The sequence below is a fragment of the Microtus ochrogaster genome, unplaced genomic scaffold (genome assembly GCF_000317375.1).
Source record: "Microtus ochrogaster isolate Prairie Vole_2 unplaced genomic scaffold, MicOch1.0 UNK86, whole genome shotgun sequence".
Taxonomy (NCBI): domain Eukaryota; kingdom Metazoa; phylum Chordata; class Mammalia; order Rodentia; family Cricetidae; genus Microtus; species Microtus ochrogaster.
Window position 1 is genome coordinate 1382856 of NW_004949184.1, and position 23670 is coordinate 1406525.

General features: G+C 42.5%; 1 protein-coding gene across 1 annotated transcript in view; it reads left to right on the forward strand.

Moving 5' to 3' along the window:
- The first annotated feature begins 7053 nt into the window (after nucleotides 1–7053).
- Pcyt1b (phosphate cytidylyltransferase 1, choline, beta) overlaps nucleotides 7054–23670 on the forward strand; it is a 70819-nt gene continuing 54202 nt past the window's right edge. Inside the window, exon 1 of the mRNA XM_005370715.3 lies at nucleotides 7054–7374. Within this exon, the coding sequence (XP_005370772.1) occupies nucleotides 7258–7374 (117 nt within the window). The 5' untranslated portion in view covers nucleotides 7054–7257. The remainder of the gene's footprint in view (nucleotides 7375–23670) is intronic.

Consider the following 23670-nt stretch of genomic DNA (forward strand, 5'->3'; position numbering starts at 1 on the left):
AGCATCCTGTTCTGTTTTCTCCGCCTACCTAAGGGTTGGCCTATGAAATGGGCCTAGGCAGTTTCTTTATTAATAAGAAATCATTCCCACATCATTTGGTATACTGGTGGGGCTGGGCAAAGATAATTTTTTGCTAGTGTCAGTTATTTTTTTTGGTGATTTACACACCACTCATAGAGAAGAGGGCCTAATGAATCCATTTCAGCTCACAGTGCAGAGTAACTTGTGTTGTGGTGATGGCAATGTCACTTTCTGAGAGACTTATAGGGGATATGAAGGCACTTTTCCTTTCCTGCCTGTGGCTAGAGCTCAGAGGCTAGTACACACTCAAGTGCTGTACCATTGAGACTGAGCTGCACCCCCCAGTCAGGGTATCATCTTCAATGTGTGTTTCCTAATGATGTTCTACAATAATATCTTTTGATTGAGTAAAATAGGAGATAGATGGGGCTTCCTAAAAGCTTTTATCTGGCTAATTTGTATCATTAAATGTCATCTAAACCAAATGAAAAGCTTTCAATACAAAGGCTATCCAAAGAGAGCAAACTGATCAGAGCATTGCAAACGCTGAGACGCTGAAGCCATGTGCAGTGAACAGGGGCTTTGAAGTGCCACAGCCCTGAACTTCAAACTCAGGTTTGCACAAGCTCTGAGACTCTGGGAAAATCATTTAATGTCTCCAAGTGTTGCTTGTTATCTGCAAACTGGGCATAGTCCTGCACCTGACACCGAGTACAGTCTCATAATTACTAGGTATTGAAACTACAGGCCGTGTATTCTTCTATCTCAATGTGCGGTATCAGGTCAGGCTCCCACTATGGAATGTATAGCAGGCAGAATGAGAGGACAACAGCCTCCCAAAGATGCCTGCTCTAGTCCTCAGAAGCTGAGACTACATTACCCTCCACGCCAGCAGGGACTCTGCAGATGTAAGTTAAGATCTCAAGATGGGCAGAGTAGCTCTGAATTAGCCAGATGACCCAAGGACATCCCCAAAGTCCTCCTAAGTGAAAGGAGGCGCCGGAGATTTAGAAGATGAGATTATTGACATGGAGGCTTGAGAGATATGATGGCTGCCTTGCTCATGGAAGAAAGCAGACCAAGAAACGTGAGCACCATGTAGAAGGCAGACCGGCAAGGAACCAGATTATTCCTTCGAGCTTCCAGAAACGCATTCATGTGGCCACATTGGTTTTTCATAAGGGAAGGCCCACTTCAGTTTTGTTTACTTTGGTCCAGAACTTTGAGATAATAAATTTGGATATTTAAACCCATTAACTCTGTGATAAATTGTTATGGCAGTTAGAGAAAACTAACAGAAAATTCGACACACTCTGTGTGGGCATTCAAAGATTGTGAGTCAGATTTTGCAAGAACTTTCAGCTACTTCTCCAGCACCATGTCTGCCTGCATGCCACCATGTCCCGCCATGATGATAATGGACTGAACCCTGAACTGAAAGCAAGCCACCCAATTAAAATGTGTTCCTTTATATGAGTTGCTGTGGTCATGGAGTCTCTTAACAGCAATAGAAACCCTAACTAAGACATCTACTGACATCCAGTCAGTGAATTTAGCATGCAAAAGCCTTACCTAGTTTTACCTTTAAAGTAGACGCAAATCCAAGTGGGGGAATTTTTACCCATTTTTTTTCTATAATATTAAGTGTTTCAGTCATGTTAGACTCAAATCCCATGAGGGAGGGACCAAAATTTACACAACATTCTGAGTGTGATGGCAGCAGCACTTGGAGTTTTGATTAAACTGCACTACATGTGTGATTATTACTTGTAAACAGATGATTAGATATTAATTAGACAATAAGTGATTGTAAAGCACTTAGAATAGAAAAGTGTTTATAAATACCACCAAGTGATAGCAACAATAATTCTTTACTGACTACACAGCTGCTAATGTCAGTAAGAATGATTTTTTTACAGCTAATGGCAACTCTAATTTCTGACCCAAATCCCCGTTATATCTGGTATACAATAGCAAAACAAAATAGATCATACGTCTATGGAGTTTAATCATCAGTATTTAGAGAATTGCATTGTATTTTGAGAAAAAAATGTATTTTTTTCAAGACTTTCTCAAACACAGGTACAGTCATTATTCTCTGTCCCCTTTGGTGTCAAATATTTGGGCTTTTTAAAAGTGTTTTAATTACATTTACTTATGAGGTGTATGTGTTTGTGTGTGTATGTGCACATGTTTCCATCTGTCACTTACATGCCACAGCATGTGTGTGGAAGTCAGAGGACAACATGAGGGAGTTGTTCTTTCCTTATACCATGTGAGACCCACAGGTGAACTCGGGTTAGCAGGTTTGGCAGCGCCTTTACCTACTGAGCCAGCCTGTTTCTTTCAGAGACTAGATGTTAGATCAGAGTTCGTTAGCAACATTTTGATTATATAGTAGGTTTGAGGTTTGGGGTTTATGTAGTTGCTCCTTAGTATCACAAAACTGCACTCAGAATCAGGATATTTTGGTTAAATGAGTGAAGGCTAACTCTTTCTTGGTTACTATTGGAGTTGAGAAAAGTAGAAAATACATTTGAAGAAGAAAACAAGCATTTTAATGCTATCTTCTTGAATTTTTTTCTTTTAAAAAAAAGTTTCGAAGTTCTGTTACATCCCCACCCCCCGGTGACCTTTATGGATCATGGTCTTGTATGAACCTTGCTCTTAACAAAAATGTTTGATTTTTCTATCATGAGTAAACGCAAGCACCACAATAAGTTCAGATCCATGGGCGTACATATTTGAAATGAACTATATGAATCAAAGTGAAGAGTGTTTCATGTCTCATGACCTCAATAGAAGAGGAATAAAGGATATAATGGATGACGAGATATACCGGAATCACCCAATGTTGACAAAGTAAATCAGGTTTCTACTGAACAGGGAACCGGTATAGCTTAGTGGGCAAGAATGTTAATGGGGACTTTTATCATTTCCTATGTAATTGCTGGGTAAGTCACCTAATCAGTCTGAATCATTTGAAACTTTTCAACAATCAATTTTGTGCTCCAATGATATCATCTAATGAGGGGAAGCACTCCAAAAAGCGCGAGATGCTCCCCATTGTGGAGTGTGTTTATTACCATCATTCTCCTGGAGTGGATGAAAAGGATTTGTGCATGAATTTCATTACTTAATGTGGTTGGTTTTCTCTAGACTGTCAGGGTTTAACCCTTCACCTTGAGCCACAGAGGGACACCTGGGGATGTGGCTCAAATGAAATTCAACCAGAGAAGGAGAGCTTATAAGATCTAGATGTGCCTCAGGGGGAGGTTTCTAATAAGCTGCCCCGGTTTGCGTCCTCTGCCTCTGGTAATTACAGATAGAAAGCCACACTCTTCCCCCTTACTTTAGCTTTCTTATTTCTTTGCATTGAGATCCACATGTTTTTCTAGTTGCACGTGTGCTAACCAATCCTGCCTCACTCCTAGCTCTTGATGCCTTTTAGAAGGAGGGTAATGTTACTTGTCCCAATAACAAGGGCAATGTAGCCGCTTATGGTGGCCCACGGCTGTGATATCAGCTGCAGGGAAAGGGTTTGGAAAAAGCCAAGAATAGGCTGGGATAGGACGAGTAGTCATGGTCATGGTTAAACAGTTGACTCCCAGGGCAACTAGAAGCCTGAGCTGCCAGGTTCAAGACCTAAGGATGGATAAGAGTCTGACATAGGTTACTCAGTGAAGATCAGCATCTTGTGGAGAGGCAGCCTTTGGTTTGCTGGGACAGGAAAAATACAGGAGAGGGAAGGGTATCATCTGCCAATCTTGAGACAGAAAAGGCTCGGAGTACAAGGCTACGGTCCAGGCTCTGGAACAAGAGGGCTTCAGGAACCAGCTAGACATCAGAACAAGCAAACTTCCTACCCTATGGTGAGCCTCCTATTCTAGAGAGGGAATTCAAGAACCAGTTAAGAACCAAATTGGCATCTCAGTGACCCAGAATGCCCTGGGAGTTAGGTGCTTTCCAGTGTGAACATGTGACTGTAGCTCAATGCCCACAAACTTTAGCGTGTTACAATACCTACTAAACCAAGGGTTTCTGGTAAAAAGCCAGATTCCTGGCCTCCACTACCTCAGCTTCTCCTTCAGTGTGAGATGGGTGAGAGTGTCTGACAAGTAGTCAGTATTCTTGTGACTGCTCCTCAGGAGACAGCACTTCGAGAATCACTTCCCTTAGGCAAAAAAAAAAAAAAAAAATCCAGATGGAAAATATTATCAAGAGTAAGAATGACGATGGCATTCTCACGTCATCCACTGTATTTGGAAAGGGGCTTTTAAATCAAAAGGAAAGCGTAAAAGCCTAACTGAAGCTCCAGGGTTTCAGAGTGACTGTTCTAACCATATAGAAATTCACTGAGATGTACAGAGTTTGGGACCGGCTGTTTGAGTGGCTACTTTAATCTAATTGTACGGTGTTTTTATTTGTGAGTTCACTACAATAAAGCAATTTCTATTTTAAAATACAGTTCAGGGTTTGCTTCTTACACACTGATCAGCTCAGTAGAATGAAACCTGTAGCTTGAGGAGTTTGTGCTTCTAGAAGGGCAGGTAGAATCGGAAGGAAAAGACCCCTCTTGAGATGACTCAAGAGTTGCTGGGCTTTTCACATAGCTAGAGTTCTCTTCTCCTCGGGCTAGTTTTAAATGTTTGTGTATACATATATCTGAGGAGGGGAGGGGTGTATGTATGTGAAGGACAGTGCTTGCTGAGGCCAGAGGCATCGGATCTCCTTGGAGCTGGACTTACATGTGGTTGTGAGGTGTCCAGTGTAGGTGCTGACAACTGAACTCAAGTCCTCTGCAAAAGCAGCCGTATGTCATCTTAACCACTGAGCCGTCTTTCTAGCCCCTAGAATTCTCTTAAGCACAGGTAAAATGCTATCAAGTGATGTATTCCTGACTTAAATGGCCAGGTTTTTGTTTTGTTTTGGTTGGATTTTTTTGAGACAGGGTTTCTCTGTGTAGCTCTAGCTGTCCTGGAACTCACTCTATAGACCAAATTCACAGATCTGCCTGTCTCTGCCTCCCGAGTGCTGGATTGAAGGTGAGCACCACCTCACCAGCTTAGATTAACAGGTTCTTAACAGTCAATTTAAGTAATACTCTGCTGTAGCATCCATTTTTCTTCTTTTAAGGCTAGCTCTTTGTTATTTGAGGGGTAATAAAAAACAGTGTCTCTTTACATTAGCAGGGCACATTTGAATTCATGGAGGATGATAATGTATCCATTTGATCCTCCTCAATTCTTGAAAAAGACTTTTGTTTGTTTGCTGTTGTTTGTTTTGTTTTGAGACAGTGTTTCTCTGTGTAACAACCCTGGCTGTCCTGGAACTCACCCTGTAGACCAGGCTGGCCTCAAACTCAGAGATCCGCCTGCTTCCGCCTCCTGAGCACTGGCTACTTTTATTCCACCCTTTGAAGTACTGTTTCTCAAATTATGGTCCCTATACCTGGTGTTGTCACAATTACCAAGAAGTTCATTAAAAATGCAAGTGCAGCCGGGCGATGGTGGCGCATGCCTTTAATTCCAGCACTCGGGAGACAGAGGCAGGCGGATCTCTGTGAGTTCGAGACCAGCCTGGTCTACAAAGCTAGTTCCAGGACAGGCTCCAAAGCCACAGAGAAACCCTGTCTCGAAAAACCAAAAAAAAAAAAAAATGCAAGTGCAGGCCACATCTCAAACCTACAAAATTTGGTTTGGGATCTGTCACGGGACTAATAATTTTCATTTCTCAAACATTCTCTGGTGGTGACTGTGATGTTATCACTGCTGGTCTGGGACCACACTTGGCTAAAAATCATGGTTAGAGACAAAAATGAAAGATTTCGAAGCATAAGATTTGTGTGAAGTGGAGTCTTCCTTAGTTCCCTTTCTGCTGCACTTGCTGCATCTCTGCTCCCCACTCTGCATTCTTCAGACGTCAGCTCTATTGCTTATGAACTCTGAGACCTTAAGCAATTACTCTAAGTTGCAATTTCCTTACTTAGAAAGTGGGGATAATAATAGGATCTGCTTTGGGTTCTTACGAAGATTAAGGAAGATCTAAGTTAAGTACTTGGCACTGCATCTGGGCTTAATAAAAACTAGTGATTTTATTTCTTACTAATATTAAAACACGGCTATGCGCTAGAACAAATAGCTTTGCAAGTTCTGTCCTTTGAACGTGGGTCTTCAGCATGCTCCTCTTCAACTGATGCTCTAGGACAATGTAAACACTAAGGCACATCATTCTGTGGTTTGTCCCGGATTGCCATAAGCACTTGGAGGAGACCAGGGTGCCTAGGAAAAGGGGCTTGAAACTGATAAAATGAGAGCATAGGTCCTATCCTATAGGGATGCTGGGTAAGTTCACTGAAGAACGAACGACAGTAAGACTAAAAGGCAAGGAGAGCCTGAGGGAGGAAGAAAGGGCAGTCAGACCTGGGAGGCAAGCTGTCAAAGACAAGCTACCTCCTTCAAAGTTCCTCTTGTAGCAGCCCCAGGTAGAGACTCCACCATTACGACAGGCTTTAGGTGTCTGCCAGCGTTCCTGTTTAATGCAGTCCAAAAGGTGAACACTCGGGTGCCCTCGGTGAATTCCCTGAGAAGCTCTCAGAGGCAGCTGGCAATTGGCCCAGTGGTTTGGGGCTTGGAGCTTTAAAGGGGCTGTCTTCAGAGTGACTCCTATTTAGCAAATATTCTGACTACAACTGCATCATACACTCATGCCAGGGATACGGTCCTTTATAGCTTTAGCGAGGCATTCGGGGCAACTCAGGAAACAGCTTTATCTTATCTAGGAAGTGCAGGGAGTCCTTACCAGGCAGGGACAGAGACCTTCACAAGTGAATTCAATACAAAAAGCAAAAGCAAGTTCAGGCCCCGTGGGTACAGCAGGCCAGCCAATGGGCCCGGGCCGCTCCCAGGTGGAGTGGTACTATGATGACAGTAACCAACCAGCGCGCTCCATGCAAATGAGGATACTGTATCCGCACCAGACGCTCCAGTGCTGTCTGGTTGTTATAGTGATAAACTGAGGCCCTGCCTCTGGGCTTCTCTGAGAAAGAAAGGGGTGGTGTGTGTGTGTGTGGAGTGGTGGGGGGGTAACCTTTTTACTTCCCCCCAGGGAAGACAAAAAAGAAGGGAAGAAGAAGGGGGATGGGTAGGGAAGAGAAAAATACGTGACAAAGAAAACATTCTCTGCCTGGGAGGAGACTCCCAGAGGGTGTAGAGCTGGAGGGAGCATTCACTGGCCATGCCAGTACTTACCACTGATGCTGAGTCAGAAACAGGTATCCCAAAATCCCTTTCCAATGAGCCTCCCTCAGAAACCATGGAGGAAATAGAGCACACATGCCCACAGCCTCGACTGGTAAGTAAAGACAAAGGATGGAAATGAATGCGTGGCTAGGGCACAAAAGAGTTCCTTCTGTGCCCGCAGCCAGCGAGGAAAAAGCGATGCTGACAGGATTTTCATGTAAATGAGAATGGAGCGGCAGCCTAATCCTTCTCAGCTGTTTATACTTAGCTCCTATACCGGACACAGTTCTCAGCTTACAAGGCATTATTGTATTGGCTGGGTAGGAAACGGGCTTCTCGGGATATGTTGTGTTTGGGGGGTTTGGGGAGGAGAAAGAATGATCTTTTCTCCCCTTGTAGGTGCATTGTCATCTAGAGGCAAAAATTCTACAGTACAGTTTTTAAAATGGTTTTTTTTTTTCTTCACAAACCTTGGACTGCTTCCCTGGTGAAGTTCTAAATTTTAGCTTGGGAATGATCTGTCCTCCTCGACTGTTTTTTTTTTTTCCTTTCTTTCTTCTCTTTTTCTTCTTTTTATATCTAATGCCTGTTTTGGAAAAAATTAAAATGACATGGACGCACAACTCCCTTATTCCTTTGATATTTTCAGAATAAATAGTGCATCGAGGCTGCATCTAGAAATAATTTGCATTTAAAATGAAGCGTGAACCTTTTCGGAGGGTACTGGAGGTTTCTCGTCAGGGACTGGCAACCTGGAGACACTACATTTCTTTAGAATGGGGTTGTATGCCTTTAAGAATGAAAGTACAGAAACAGGGTATGAGCGTCCTTCTCAGTAACTGCGGGCCCCATTGATCAGCTTCTTTGCTACTGGTTCTGATCCCTTAGATAAATGGGGAAGTTTCTTCTCAAACACTTTAGCAAAGTAGCCTCAAGGAATTAAAAACAAGTCAAATGGGTTGTGGCTTTTCTGTGGCTTGAAGTCCTATAGCACTTGGGGAAACTGCTCTTTGAACCCCCAAATCCAAGACACACACAGGAGTTATCCTTTCTTCAGTGATTCCCCCAAGTTAAACGTAAAATCTTTTCATTGGCTGTGGAGTCTAGAGACTAGAGAGACGGTTTTTAAAAGGATATTTTTTATGTAGAGTTTTCTGTGAGCCCCCCCCCCCATAATCTGTGCTTATAGATTCCAATGCTAGCCCATTATGAAAGTGTTTTTTCTTTAAATAAGGTTTTGAAGGCAGGCTTGGATCAACTTTCTGAAATCAGAAAAACGGGATGCTATAAGCAGAGCAGTTTTTATGTTGTGAAGCATGTGTTTTGGTAGTTTAGTATTAGCAGCTTCTTATCTCTTTATCCAGCGCCTGGATGACATGTCTCCTGTAGCATCTGTGCACTTATGTCATGTAAATTGTTATGATAAGTTGCTTACTAAAGGATTCCTCTGAGCCACTAAACAATTTACACTTTAGCACTGGGGAAAAAATTGACCACTAAAGGTCTGTTACAAAATCTCCCAGAATATACATACTATATAGACATATAAATATGTATTTAAGTAAATGCAATACACAAGCTTGAAACCATCTGTGTTTGAACAGAGAGGGCAGTGGAGAGAAATGCATGATCCAGGACCAGTTCTGCTCCTTCTTTTCATCCCCTTTCATCTCTAAGCTACTCTGCTCCATGGTTTGCTGGCCTGAGAGAGGTGGGCACAGATAATCAGGTTCCGTTTGCTTTTCCACGTTCTCTTTCCACAGCTTCTCTCGGGCGCCACATCTTCACCTTCCACCCTTTTTCAGAAAGAAGGAATTGAGAGAATTCCTTCAGAGAATATAAGTAACTTTTTTGACACGTTGAAGGATCTCCACTAGGTACTAAGCCCAGAACAATCTATCTGAAGAGTATAAACTCATTCCTGTAGAACATACTCTTCAAGGGAGATACAGTCTCTTCTGTCTTTTTGGTGGTGGGGTGTGTGTGATGCAAACACAGCAGAGGTATGAGACGCAGGTACCAAAACTGAGCTGTTGAAATAATTGTTTTGATCTACTTTGATAAAAAGTTTCCAGGGGCTGCTGAAATTGACTGTTTAAATTCCTGCTTAAACTAAATTTTATGAAAATTCATTTTTCTTAGGAACAAACTTTGATCACTGTAGAGTTAGTTTTTTATGTTCTTGTTTGTTGTTTTTGTTTTTCGAGATGGGGTTTCACTGTGTAACAGCCCTAGCTGTCCTGGATCTAGCTCTTGAAGACCAGGCTGGCCTCAAACTCACAGAGATCCGCCTGCCTCTGCCTCCCGAGTGCTGGGATTAAAGGCGTGCGCCACCACTGCCTTGCTAGTTTGCTATCTTCTACATTTTTATTTCATTATCACAACTAACTTCCTTCACCTGGGATTTTATTTCAGTAACTAAGGCTCATGCTACTTGAAGTTTTTTTGATGATGATAAGGAGGAAGAGCGCAGTAAAATGGGAAATTACCATTTCATGTTACCTAGTTCTTTCTGTTGATCATGAAGCACTGCTAATAACTTTGTTATCCAAATGCTATAAAGTCTGTGTTTCTCCATTCACTCCATTCATCCATGACCCCTGATCATATGTGGATCACTCATGATACATCTGTCAACAGATATTGTTGCTGATATTGGGTTGTGTTAAGTATCTTTGGGAAGTTCATGAATGATTTGAGGGAGGTCTGCTTAGGAATGAAACTCCATACTCAAATTCCCCAGTCATCAAAAGGAAGACAGAAGCTGGCATCTCCTGAATAAACTAGGCTTTAAAGGGATCCATATCATTTTAGGTGCAAATCTATAATGGTATTGATGCTATTGAATCATACTTCAAGGTGATTTTTTTTTTTAAGATAGGATTTCTCTGTGTAGCTTTGAAGCCTGTCCTGAAATTCACTCTGTAGATCAGGCAGGCCTCAAACTCACAGAGATCCACCTGTCTCTGCCTCCCGAGTGCAGGGATTAAGGAGTGCGCCACCACCACCTGACTCAAGGTGAAATTTTTCTGAAGGGAGAAACACATAGTCTTCCAAGCTGCTTTAGTCCACATTGCAGAAAAATTCAAAAGGAAAAGACTAAAGAGAATAAATTAGCATTGCTGAAGAAATTATAAAAGTAATCACCGAGCCCGGCAATACTGGTGCACGCCTTTAATCCCAGCACTAGGGAGGCAGAGGCAGGAGGATCTCTGTGAGTTTGAGGCCAGCCTGGTCTACAGAGCTAGATCCAGGACAGGCTACAAAACTACAGAGAAACCCTGTCTCGAAAAACCAAAAAAAAAAAAGTAATCACTGAAATTTATTTCACTTTTGTGGTAGTTTATATTTCAGGAGTATAACCTTATTGCCCTTATTACTATAGTATACAGTTAGAGATGTTTCTAAGAATTTTTCATTATTATATTTACTCTTCACTGGTTTTCTGTTTTTTAATGTTTTCTGCTAAAATATGATGTAAGGGGACTCAGAAGCTTGGACGTGAAGAAGAAAAACTGAGTGGCCTTAGGTAACATGATGTAACAACCGTCCTTGGAAACCTAACTCCTGAGGGAGGAGCACTTCTTTCAGGCATGGCCTGTCCTCAAGTCTCCCTAGCCCTTTGACTATGCCTAGACAAATCCTCTGGGGCCAGCAGGGGCTCTAGAAACAAGGACCAGCTGTCCTAAAAGCTGTCTGCTTGAGGATTTAGTTAATGACCTTGGTCAAGTTCTTCTAGGGGTCCATTCTGATGGTAGAAGGAAGCTGTAATTCTAGCCTGCAGTAGTCAGTTCCATGAAGATGGATGTGGTACTGATCAGCTTAGAAGGCTCTGGAAATAAAAAAAAATGGCTGGTTCAATATGCCACGTTAGCAGGAGTTCATTTGGGGTTTTACTTCAAAGTGGAGTAGTGCCAAGAGACTGCTGTCTTGCAGAAGGTGCATTATGTCAGTTGGGATGTAGATACTCACTCACTGGTACTCAAAAAGATGACTGGTCTTCCAGCTACCAGCATGTTTCCTTTACTAGTATCATCATCTATTTAGCCACTTAGAGGAGCATGGATTTTAAGAGCAAGAGGCTTTTAATGTGCTGTATTGGTGGAAATAAATGACCATAAGCTTCCTTGGTTGTTTACTCTGGCCAACTGGAATTCTGCCCAAGGTTATAGTTAGACATCTTCCTTCTGGATCCCTGTACAAATGCAACATCCATTTCTTACAGATTGATAGTAGTCAGGTGTATTGCCCATGGAATCAATGAATTTATTCCTCTCACTATTCTTCCAAGCACCCATTTGTCTAATGCTAAACCCCTTATGGGAAGAAAAAGCTTAAGTCAAATAAAAGATCAGTACTTTGGTTTATTTTGGCGTTTGGGCATATAGAAATCACAAGGATGCATAGGTCATCATTCAGATAGCTGGGAGTTAAAGCATCCAAATAATACAGACAGGACTTTAGAAAGTAACTGAGAGAAACTTCAATCCCTTACCAAGCAGATTCACAGCCAGTCAAGGGCCGGCAACTTCTAAATACAGTAATTTACCAGCTGATGTGGAGAGAAATAAGTGACTCCAGGCCCCACCTTTACAGATCACTTCCACTTACTATAAGACAGTAGTCTGGTATGTGTATGCATGCCAGGATGCTGAAATCCCTTAAAATAACATTTTTTTTGTAAGTGTGACTTTAATATATTAAGCTCTCTTTTAAAAAATTTTTGAAGATGAATTTGTTCATTATGTATAATGTTCTGCCTGCATGTGTCCCTACAGACCAGAAGGGGGCACCAAATCTCACTACAGGTGGTTGTGAGTCACCATGTGGGTGCTGGAAATTGAACTCAAGACCTCTGCAAGAAAACAAAACAAAACAAAACAAACAAACAAACAAAAAACCTCTGCAAGAGCAGTCCCATGCTCTTAACCTCTGAGCCATTTCTGCAGCCCTTGGTTGGGCTTTCTTAAAAGCTATATTTTATCCATTGAGCAGTACTTTCCAGCAGGGAAGACTCTGTTAACCTTATCCCCAAGTTAAGAAAAGTCCCACCATTGGAGGGAAAAAAGTTTTATTTCCTGATTCTCTTTTATATAAGCTGTATATATTTTGGGACAAGAAAGGAAACAGTCTGGAGCTAAGACAATGACTCAGTTGGTAAAGAGCTTGTCTTACAAACATGAAGACCTGAGTTTGATACCTAGCTAGGCATGGTAGCACACATCTATAATCCCAGCACTGGGAAGGTGGAGGCAGGAAGATCCCCTAGACTTGCTGGCTAGCCAATTTTGCTGAACTGGTAATCTTCAGGTTTGGTAAGAGTCTCTATCTCAAAATACAATGTGAAGGGCAATTGAGGAGGACACCCAATGTTAATTAATATCTGGCCTCCATACCTACAAGTGTACCCTCACATGTGCACACACACACACACACACACACACACACACACACACAAATGATAAGTCTATTTGTTAGGGTCTCATTGACCTGTTGTGAGTGGCACACGCCAGCCTTTAGAGCAGTGCTATCCAATAGAAATATAATTCAAGTCACACATATAATTTAAAGTTATCTAGCAGACACAGTTTAAAAACTAAAATCAATTGTAAAACTATATCTTATTTAATGTCATATATCATTAATTACTATTATGTCAAAATGCCACCCATATAAAATTATTTATATATATTTGTGTGCATATGATGTGTGTGTGTACATGATTGCGTGAGGTGCATGAGCTGGCACATGTGATGGCAGAGATGTGCCACCACATCCAGCATTCACATGGGTTCTGGGGGTCTGAACTCAGGCCACCAGGCTTGGGTAACATGTACTCTTACCCACTGAGCCATTTGCTACTGTTTATTCATGCAAAGTCTAAAATCCAGTACACTTAAGATACATCTCAATTCAGAATAGAGTTTCAAGGGCACAGTGGCCGCATATAGCTTTAGAGGAAACTCAGACACCTTTTTGTCTAGTCCAGTTTATGATGAGCTCTGAGAATTCACAATAATAAGTACTTTTTATAGTGTACAGTTCATTTAGGGCTGGGATTGTAGCTCGGTGATAGACCACTTGCCTAGCATCCATGAGGACCTAGGTCCAACCCCAGTACTGCCAAAAAAGAGGAAGCTTCGGTGTTTAATACACACATACATACATGTAGCCAGAAGAAAAGTTGAACACCACCTCTCATTTTGTACTCTTGTATTTTCTATGCTAACCTATTCTGTTTCAGTTAGTAGGCTATAACAGTAATCTAGATGGGAGCTAATGAGTTTGAGGTTATGGGGGTAAGTGGGGAAAGAACTGGACAGAACTGGGAGATATTAAAGAGACAAATGCATCAGGATTTGATAATTTAGTCTAAGAGTGAGGCAGGGTCAAGGAAGACTAGTTTTCCTAGATCCAGCAAGCAGGTACCGTCACTGCAGGGGAGCATCAAGAAGGAAGAGTGTGTGGGTGATGTGAAAGACACCACGGGGATTTCCATTTACTATTATCTAGTCAGTGTTTGTGGAGCTCCAGGGAGACTTTTCAACAGAAGGTAGAAATTGTAGAAGCTGCATAGAAGAGATGAACATCTAATTGATAACAGTGAAAGTGGGTCACCTTCTGGATTTCTAAGGAAGTGGATTGAAATAATTATCAGGAAAGATGCCTCAGGATAATATTAATGGTGGGTGACTCACTCCTGCAATACCAGCACTTGGAGGCTGAGGTACTGTCCTGGCTAGATTTATGCCAACTTGACTGAAATAGAAGTCATTTGAGGAGAGGGACTCTCAGTTAAGAAATGCCTCCAAAAGATTTGCTTTGGACTAGGCTTGATGGTGTCTGCCTTTAAATCCCAGCACTTGGGAGGTAGAGGGAGATAGATCTCTGGGAGTTCAAGGCCAACCTGGTCTACAGAGCAAGTTCCAGGACAGCTAGGTCTGTTACACAGAGAAACCCTGTCTTGAAAAAAACAACAAACAAACAAACAAAAAACCAGAAACCAGCCAACTAACCAAACAATAACACAAAATCCAAATCTAACCAAAACCAATCATTGGTCACCCTAGACAGCCCTGTGACAAGGCTAACTCTAGGGGCTTGTCTTAGTCAGGGTTACTGATGTAGGAGGGTCATCTGTCTATGTGTTATTTTCATTGGTCAATAAAGAAACTGCCTTGGCCTTTTGATAGGCCAACCCTTAGGTGGGTGGAGTAGGCCAAACAGGATTCTGGGAGGAAGAAAGCAGAGTCAGGCAGATGCTGTGCTTCTCCTACCCAAGACTGATGGTGGTTAGAATCTTCCCGGTATGTGGTGCTACACAGATTATTAGAAATGGGTTAGTCAAGATGTGAGAGTTAGCCAGTAAGAAGCTAGAGTTAATGGGCCAGGCAGTGTTTAAATGAATACAATTTGTGTGTTGTTATTTTGAGTGTAAAGCTAGCTGTGCGGGAGCCAGATGGGCGAAAAACAGGCCCGCCGTACCTTATCACTCCAGGTTACTATTGCTGGGGTGAAACACCCTGACTACAAGCAACTTGGGGAGGAAAGGGTTGATTTGGCTCCCATATCCCAAGTCACAGTGTGTCTCAGGAAACCAAAGTAGGACTCTGGAGGCAGGTGTTAAGGCGAAGGCCATGGAGGCGAGCTGCTTCCTGGCTTGTCCAGCCTGGTTTCTTATAGAACCCAGGACCACCAGTCAAGGAGTGTCCCAATCGACAATGGGTGAACCCTCCCTCATAAATCACTAACTAAGAAAACAAACTGGGCCCCTCTACATCAGTCAATCAAGAAAATACTCCACAGAGTTGCACACAGCCCAGTCTTTTGGAGGCATTTTCCCGATTGAGGTTTCTTCTTCTCAGATGACTAGCTTGTGTCAGGCTGACAGGAAACCAGCCAGCACAGGATCAATGCACACTAAAACATCCTTGTGTGTTCTCGGGGAGGAGAACAGAAGAGCTGTAATTAAATCGACTAGAATATTCCTAATTCTTGCCTGTGTGTACATGAAATATGGCTAAATTTAATCTAATTTCATCCCCAAATATTTCCAGGCCAGAAGCCCAAGGAAGACACTTAAAAAGCCAATAGAGGAAGGATTTTGGAAAGGAAAGAGAAACATATTGCTTAAATGACTGAGAGATCAGGGTATCAAGGGGAGGGTAAGTTTCCAGAGAGAACATCCCAAGTCAGCAGAGAGATCAAATGAGGTGAAAAGACAGAAGGAAGAATTTCACATTGGATTCAGGAAACGGTCAGTGGTTATGTTTTGGTAAAGCCCTGTGAGTAGAGGACAGACAGCAGGCATTAGGCTAAGGACACTTTAGAGGAAGGGGATGCTTAACTGAGGGGGAAAGCAAATAGAATCTGTTGTGTCCAGAGGAGGGAAAAGAAGCATTTAGAAGCAAGAGAAACTATCCTTCTTTCTTCTTTCCTTCACTCCTTCCATCTTTCTTTCTTTTTCTTCTGGTTTTCTTTCCTTCCACTCACCCAAGATGCCAAAGGTTTTGATTGGGTCATTCTTTTAAGATGACAGAACTCGTCCTTAAATGTAAATGGGGAAGGGACAGTGGGAGAGGGAGAAGGCGAAGGTGGCAATAGACAACAATGGATGCTATTCCCCTGAGCCTCAAGAGGTCGGGCACCCACGCAATATAGAAAAATTGGCTTCAGGTAGGAAAAGAATGTTTGGGCTCAATTAAGTTAGGAGAAAGAACCGAGAAAATTGAAGGTCCCTCTTATCTGATAGCATCTCTAAAGGGAGAGGGAAAGTAATAGTGGCTTGGTTCTGGCAGGTGCAAAAGTATCATTCTGTAGTATTCTGGGATGTTGGGTCCTGTCACAGAGTGTTTCAGAGGTTGTCAGACCAGGAGTCGGACAGGTAGAAATGGCTGGAGAGACAGGTCATTTGGTAAAATACTTATCACACAGGCATGAAGATCTGCATTTGATCCAGAAATTGGGCCCAGCGGCACAAGCCTATGATCCCAGCTCTGTGGAGTGAGAAGCTCTCTGGGACTGTCCTTCCAATCTAGCCAATTAAACAAGCTCTAAGATTAGAGTGACACTCTGTCTCAAAACCAAACCAATGAACCAACAAACCAACCAATTAAACAAACAAACAAGCAAAAAACAAAGTGGAGAATGATTAAGTAGGACACCTGAAATCAACCTTTGACTTCCATACATGCACGTGCATGCACACACATACACATACACACACACAAACACACACACACACACAAACGCACACACACAGAGACAGAGAGAGACGGGAAAGGGTATGTTGGGTTTTGATAAGGCAGAATGATGAGAGCAAGCCTGGTCCTTCATGGCCTCTGGAGCTCCATCAGCTGCCAACAAGATGAACCTAGGATTAGCCAGAGGGAGCTGGACTGGCCCACAGTGAAAGAGCTGTGGGCAGGTGAAGCTGAAACCTAGTCTTCACTCACTAAAGCCTGCTGGGTCGTTCAGTCACAGTTTTGTCCTGTAATTATTATGTGGACCTAAGCAAATCACTTTTCTTCTTTTTTTTTTAAATTTATTTATTTATTAAGGATTTCTGCCTCCTCCCCACCACCGCCTCCCATTTCCCTCCCCCTCCCCCGATCAAGTCCCTCTCCCTCATCTGCTTGAAGAGCAATCAGGGTTCCCTGACCTGTGGGAAGTCCAAGGACCGCCCACCTCCATCCAGGTCTAGTAAGTTGAGCATCCAAACTGCCTAGGCTCCCACAAAGCCAGCACGTGCAGTAGGATCAAAAACCCATTGCCATTGTTCTTGAGTTCTCAGTAGTCACTTTTCTTCTATACTCCAATTCTAGCAGCCCAGATGAGGGAAATGGGCGACTGTTTGCCGTGGAGTGGGAGCCACTGTGGTAGGTGTGTTTGACTTGAGTCAAAAGTCTCTGCCACTCCTTGCTTCTGTTTCATTTTATTCATTTTGGGCCAAGATAGGTTGAATAATCTCATGATAAGACACACTGGCTAAATAAGTGTCAGAAATATTCACAAAGTACTTTGAAATTTTACATTAATCTTGCACAAACCACTTCTGACTTCTGCTTTTTTTGTCTCAGGTGCTTCCTCAAAAGATTGAATGTATTCCAAATTGTATGTGTTATATTCTATTCATTGTTTAAAGAAAGCTATGTTGAATCTTCTCTTCATGTGAACAATAACCTCCTAATTTACCTGTTTCATAATACTGAGGTTTGAAACATTGGCTTTCTTCGAGGCTTGGCAGTATCACATTGAATTAGAGGAGCTTTCTTAACAGACGCTGTCCATCTAAGTTCAGTACTTGGGGTTAAAATTCAGCAACAGGAAAAGCAATAGTCTTGAAGCTCCTGTGTCTTTATTTTTTTTTAATTTATTTATTTATTAAGGATTTCTGCCTCCTCCCCGCCACTGCCTCCCATTTCCCTCCCCCTCCCCCGATCAAGTCCCTCTCCCTCATCAGCTTGAAGAGCAACTGAAAAAGCATGGGATAAAACCGGATTTACATAGCGGACAATGAGGACTACTGAGAACTCAAGAACAATGGCAATGGGTTTTTGGTCCTACTGCACATACTGGCTTTGGGGGAGCCTAGGCAGTTTGGATGCTCCTGTGTCTTTAGCTAAAGCCTGAGCAAAGCTTCTCAGTGACTCATAGGGAAATATACATAGAAAAAGAATTATTTCCTCTGATCACAGGGGGGCAGGATGAAAAGAAGAAAAGGAGGAAGGTAGGAACAAGCTAAGGCATTGCAAGCGGGGCCTATTTTCTTCCAATAATCTCCCAGGTAACAGCGTCTACCTTGCTAGGGTCTGATTACCCGTTGCTGGCCTCGGACCATAGTATTATTGTTTTAACATTCCTACCTTCCTCTTTATCCCAGCATGAACTGGGTTATAAGGGAGGCTGGGAGAAGCTGACCCTGCTTGGGGAAAGACAGTTTAGCACTCAATGCTCTTGAAGGCGGACTTGAAAACACAGTGATTAGAAAGTAAAGCAGCAAGCCCTGGTAGTGTAAGCCTGTGTAATAATGTGCAGGGCCCCACAGGGCTAGCCTATTGAGCAGGATTCATTTTCATATAATCTCCTCCCTCCAGCCAAAGTCTTTGACTTGGTGTTTTTGTTTTCCACTCCGTAATTCATGCATGCTGAACCTGACATCAGTGTAAAAGGACGCTGAGGGTTATTTAAATGGGCATTTAAGAAAAATAACAACAGCAATAATAGGTTAATAGAAACATCGTGAATGATGTGTGGAGCTTATTGCCAAATGAATGATGTTGAAAGCACGTTCCTAGGACACACAGGTTTCTATGCTTCATCTCTAGCATGCCTAATAGTGACTGTAGGCACAGTCACATAATAAAGTGTATTGTAGCGCCAAATTGTTTAGTTATAAGGTAATTGTTCTATGCTGGCTCCAGGCTGGCAGTCTTACTCAGTTTTCTCTGTAGGTGATGGAGAAATGGTGCAGCCATTCATAGTCACATAGTCACACTATATTGGGCACTGTGTTGAATGCCCTATGTGTGTTCAACACATTTAAACAGGCCACAGACTCGTGGAATAAGAACCACCATTCCCCCACATTATAAGAAAATCAAGGGGAAAAAAATCCCAAACACTAGATACTAATGGATTAAGCAGGGATTTCAAATTGAATCTGTCTGACTTCTAAGCTACATATAAGTCTCAAACCAGTGAGCCACAAGTTATCTGCTCGAGCCCCCAAGGATTCAAGAAACAACGTGTGTGGCTGTAGTTGGAAGAATGCTGTATGTAACCCTTCCGTGGCACATTTTTAATTTTCAGGACTGGGGGTGGGAATCAAATCTGATATCTAGACTTTGTAGTACAATTAGAAATTCAAAGTGAGTACTAGTTTTTGCAATGCTGGAGAATGAGCTCGGGCCTTTTCGTTTTAGACATGTGGTCTATCCCAGTACCAAAGGAAAGACTTTGACCCAGTAATTCCTCTCCAAAGAAACCTGTACAGATGACCACCTCTCCCCCCCCCAACTCCCTACTATGTTTTACCCAAATGCTCAGTAGAAACGATCTGGTAAATATGTTCTAGTATAGCTATATGGCAATGAGAAAGAAGAACAGACAATCACCAGCCAGAATGCAGCTAAATCTCACAAGTCAGAAATGATGTAATATGTAGCACATAGGCTCCTTTCCATAAAATACAAAGGAAGATGGACACACGGCTCACCAGTGATGTTAGAAGTCAGCATAATAGGAGGGGCATGGGATGAATTGATAGTAAAGGCTTAGAGGGGAAAACCAAAGAGCACTCGCTTGTTAAGGCTGTCTAATCCTCCCCACATCCACCTGTCTCTGCAGGAATTCCGCTTAAATCCCTCTTCTTCACTCCCACAGTCTCCCAGGACGGAACCCTGGGAGCAACATTTTGAGGGCTAATAGAAGAAGATTTCCATAAGGAAGACAGAATGATATTCTTGATATAGATGGGTGATCAGGAGCCAAGGACAACACCATTGCCTCATTGATAATTCCATTGTTTCTCCATAAAATCCTAAATTAGCTTTGGCTAATTTATTTTAATTTTTTGTAGAGTCTGTCTTTTTTTGGAGCATATTTGTCCATTGCTCAGAAAAGCACTTTTAGTATTAAAATTCGATCTTGCACATGCTTCAAGCTGAGACACGTTAGAAATAGCTGTGCTCAATCTGAGTGCATAGCAAACCTCCTACACTACATAATTTGTTCTAATGCTTGTTTCTTCCAATCCTCAGCAATGTTTTCTATATGCCTTCTAAACATATTTTCTGACAAAAGAGTGCAGTTTAGTTTGACATCGGGTTTTTCCCCTCCTACATGTTAGTTACTTGTTTTACTGTGGCAGGAAGAAGAGACTTTTTTTCTCTTTGAAATTCCAGGAAACTGAAAAACTACTTCTAAATATTTATCATTACATATGACAGTATGTTTAAAGTGTTGGGTTGAGTATCCCATGACTTGAAACATGAAACTTCAAAGAATCATTTGTCTTCCTGTTCTGAATGCTTCATTTTAGAAGACTGTGATAATTGCAATAGCTTTCTATTCCTCCATTAGCTGCTATCTTGAAGTATGATATATGCTCAAACTGGAGCATCTTGGCATTTCTAATAATCTTCTGCATACTAATTTCCATTTCAGCTGTCTTCTTGTCAGATGGCGTTAAGTTATCATTGGTTGTGCCTAACCATGTGGTTGATGCAGACCTCATACAGGGAGTAAGAGTAGCCTCTGTCTTTCTTCCTCCTTTTCTTCTTCTTTCTCCTCTGTGGCTCATTGATTTTTTTTTGTTTCATTTTATTTTGTTTTAAGACAGGGTCTAACATATCCCACACTGACCTCCAACTTGCTGTATAGGCAGAGATGACCTTGGCCTTTGGATCCTCCTGTTTGTACCTCCTCCGTCCTGAGATTATAGGCATGTGACATCAAGCCTGGTTTTGTGTGATGCTGGGGATTGGAATTCATGGCTATGTATATGCTAGGCAAGTCCTCTGCCAATTGAGTTACGTCCCCAATCTAAGGTCTACCATTTTCTTCTCGTTCACCTGTGCTGCTTTTATTCTTGCTTCTCTATTTTGTTGTAAGACATATTTTTTGAAAGACTCATTTTAAATTATGTATATGTGGGGATAGGCACCTGAATGTGGATTTCCTCAGAGGTCAGAAGCATGGGATCCTCCTGGAGATATAGGCATCTGTGAGCTGCCTGCATGTGGGTGCTGGGAAACAAATTCAGGTCCTCTGTAAGAGCAGCATGGGCTCCTAACCATGGAGCCATCTCTCCAGGCCTTCATTGTAGAAAATGTTTCAAGCCACTAGCTGCTCTTGGGAGTATCTACCACAAGGGCGTCGATCAAAGCCTAGGTGAACTACAAGCCAGGCCACCCAATTTGAACTCTCCCCTTAGGACACTGATTTAGGGTTTCGCTTACTGTGAAGAGACACCATGACAGCCGGGTGGGCAGTGGTGGTGCACGCCTTTAATCCCAGCACTCGGGAGGCAGAGGCAAGCGGATCTCTGTGAGTTCGAGGCCAGCCTGGACTACAAGAGCTAGTTCCAGGACAGGAACCAAAAGCTACGGAGAAACCCTGTCTCAAAAATCCAAAAAAAAAAAAAGAGACACCATAATGACAACTCTTATAAAGGAAAATATTTAATTGGGGTGGCTTACAGTTCAGAGGCTTAGCCATTATTGTCACAGCAGGAAGCAAGGCAGCATGTAAGCAGACATGGCGCTAGAGAAGGAACTGAGAGAGTTCTTACATCTTGGCCTGCAGGTAACAGGAAATGGGTGTCACACTGAGCAAAGCTTGGACAAGGGAAACCTCCAAGGCCACCCCCACAGTGACACACGTCCTCCAACAAGGCCACCCCTACTCCAACAAAGTCACCCCTCCTAATAATGCTACTCCCTATGAGCTTATGGGGGCCAATTACATTCAAACTGCCACAGACACTATATATAGACTTTACCACGACAGGGATGGAATGCCGGTATAAATTCATATGTTAGAATTAGGTATTAGTGATGCTGCCTTTCTTGACTACTGAGATGAAAAGGAAATATATATATGTATATATATATATATATATATATGCGCGCAGGAGTCCCTCACTGTCCATCGCATTGTGATGGAGGAAGGTCATTGGTTAAAAAATAAAGAAACTGCTTGGCCCTCATAGGTTAGAACATAGGTGGGTGGAGTAAACAGAACAGAATGCTGGGAGGAAGAGGAAGTGAGATAAGACGCCTTAGAGAGACGCCATGCTCCCCTCTCCCAGGCAGATGTGATGCAGCTCTGACCCAGGATGGACGTAGGCTAGAATCTTCCCAGTAAGCACACCTTGGGGTGCTACACACATTATTAGAAATGGGCTAGTCCAGGTGCGAGAGTTAGCCGAGAAGAGGCTAGATATAATGGGCCAAGCAGTGTTTAAAAGAATACAGTTTGTGTGTTGTTATTTTGGGGTATAAGCTAGCCATGCGGGAGCCAGGTGGGACAAAAAGCAGGCCCGCAGCTCCCTCAACAGCATTGTGTTCTGCTTTTTGCACAAGGAACCAATAGGCTACGTATTTCAAATCTTACCCCTGGGTGGTGCTGTAATGGGGAGATCTGCGTTTGGAGACTGTGTGTTGTGTCTATTATAGAAATGCTCTTCTCAGCTGTTTCGTTTTGTTTTTTGGGATGGGTTCTGGGGTTGTTTTTTTTTTTTTTTTTTGGTCTGGGTCTCTTCCTTGCATGGAGAAGAGTGCTATGAAGGCAAACCTTCAAAACAAAACTGTCTTCATCTAGGAGCTGTTATTGAACTTGTAGGGGCTGCGACCACATCATGCAACATACCGTTTAAGGCAGCAAAGTGCAGGGGATTTCTTCCAGAACTTGCCACCAGAAATTCTGGTCTTTTCTCAATAGCTTTTCTTTTTCTTTCTTTCTTTCTTTCTTTTTTTTATTTTCAAGACAGGGTTTCTCCATAGCTTTTGGTTCCTGTCCTGGAACTAGCTCTGTAGACCAGGCTGGCCTGAACTCACAGAGATCCGCCTGCCTCTGCCTCCCGAGTGCTGGCTTTAAAGGCATGCGCCACCACTGCCTGGCTTAGCTTTTCTTTTTCTTAAACAGAAGAACAATGATACTACCTGGTACCTTTATTCTCCTGGTTTCTGGGACTGCTTAGAGTTAAAGCTGTCTTTGTAGTCTACCTCTCTAAAATGCTGACGACTACAGCAGGCGCTCTGCACTCCCGCGGGTTCCTTCCCTCCCACCTGATCTTATCTTCTGATGTTTATCTAGCACCCGCAGACTGGCACATGCCAGGTAAGCATTCTCTTGCTGAGTTTCACTTTCCCAGAGTCTATTAAAAAAATAAAAAACTCATCTATATTTCCTTCTTTGCCCACAAATAAAGCAAACTTTAAGCTGCCAATTTTTACTCTTTTTAAACCACCTGAGGATTTGGGTGGGGATCGAAAGGGGATAGGAATACAATCTGTGGCTGCTTCTTGAAGCTCAACTGCCTGAGGAAACATACCTTCGAGTAAGGAATTTCTTACCTCCAAGGAAGGCTTCTTTTCTTAGTACCAGTGCCTATTAATGCCACAAATCTTAGATCTGTTAACTGTAAACTGCATTTCCATTTCAGAGGTGTCACACATGAAACACCAGCCAACACTGATTATACGGCAAGATTTATTGGGAGACACCTCCTAATCTTGAACCCATTAAAATGTGAAGGAAGGAGACAGACATTTTATAATCAGGGAAATGTGCATTCAGGTTTAGTTCTAGGATTCTTCATGCTATTTGAAACCCACTGGTGTGTGTTCTGAAGGTAGCCACATGGGAGCCTTGCAGTTTATGGGTGGCCAGTGTTTTTAGAAAG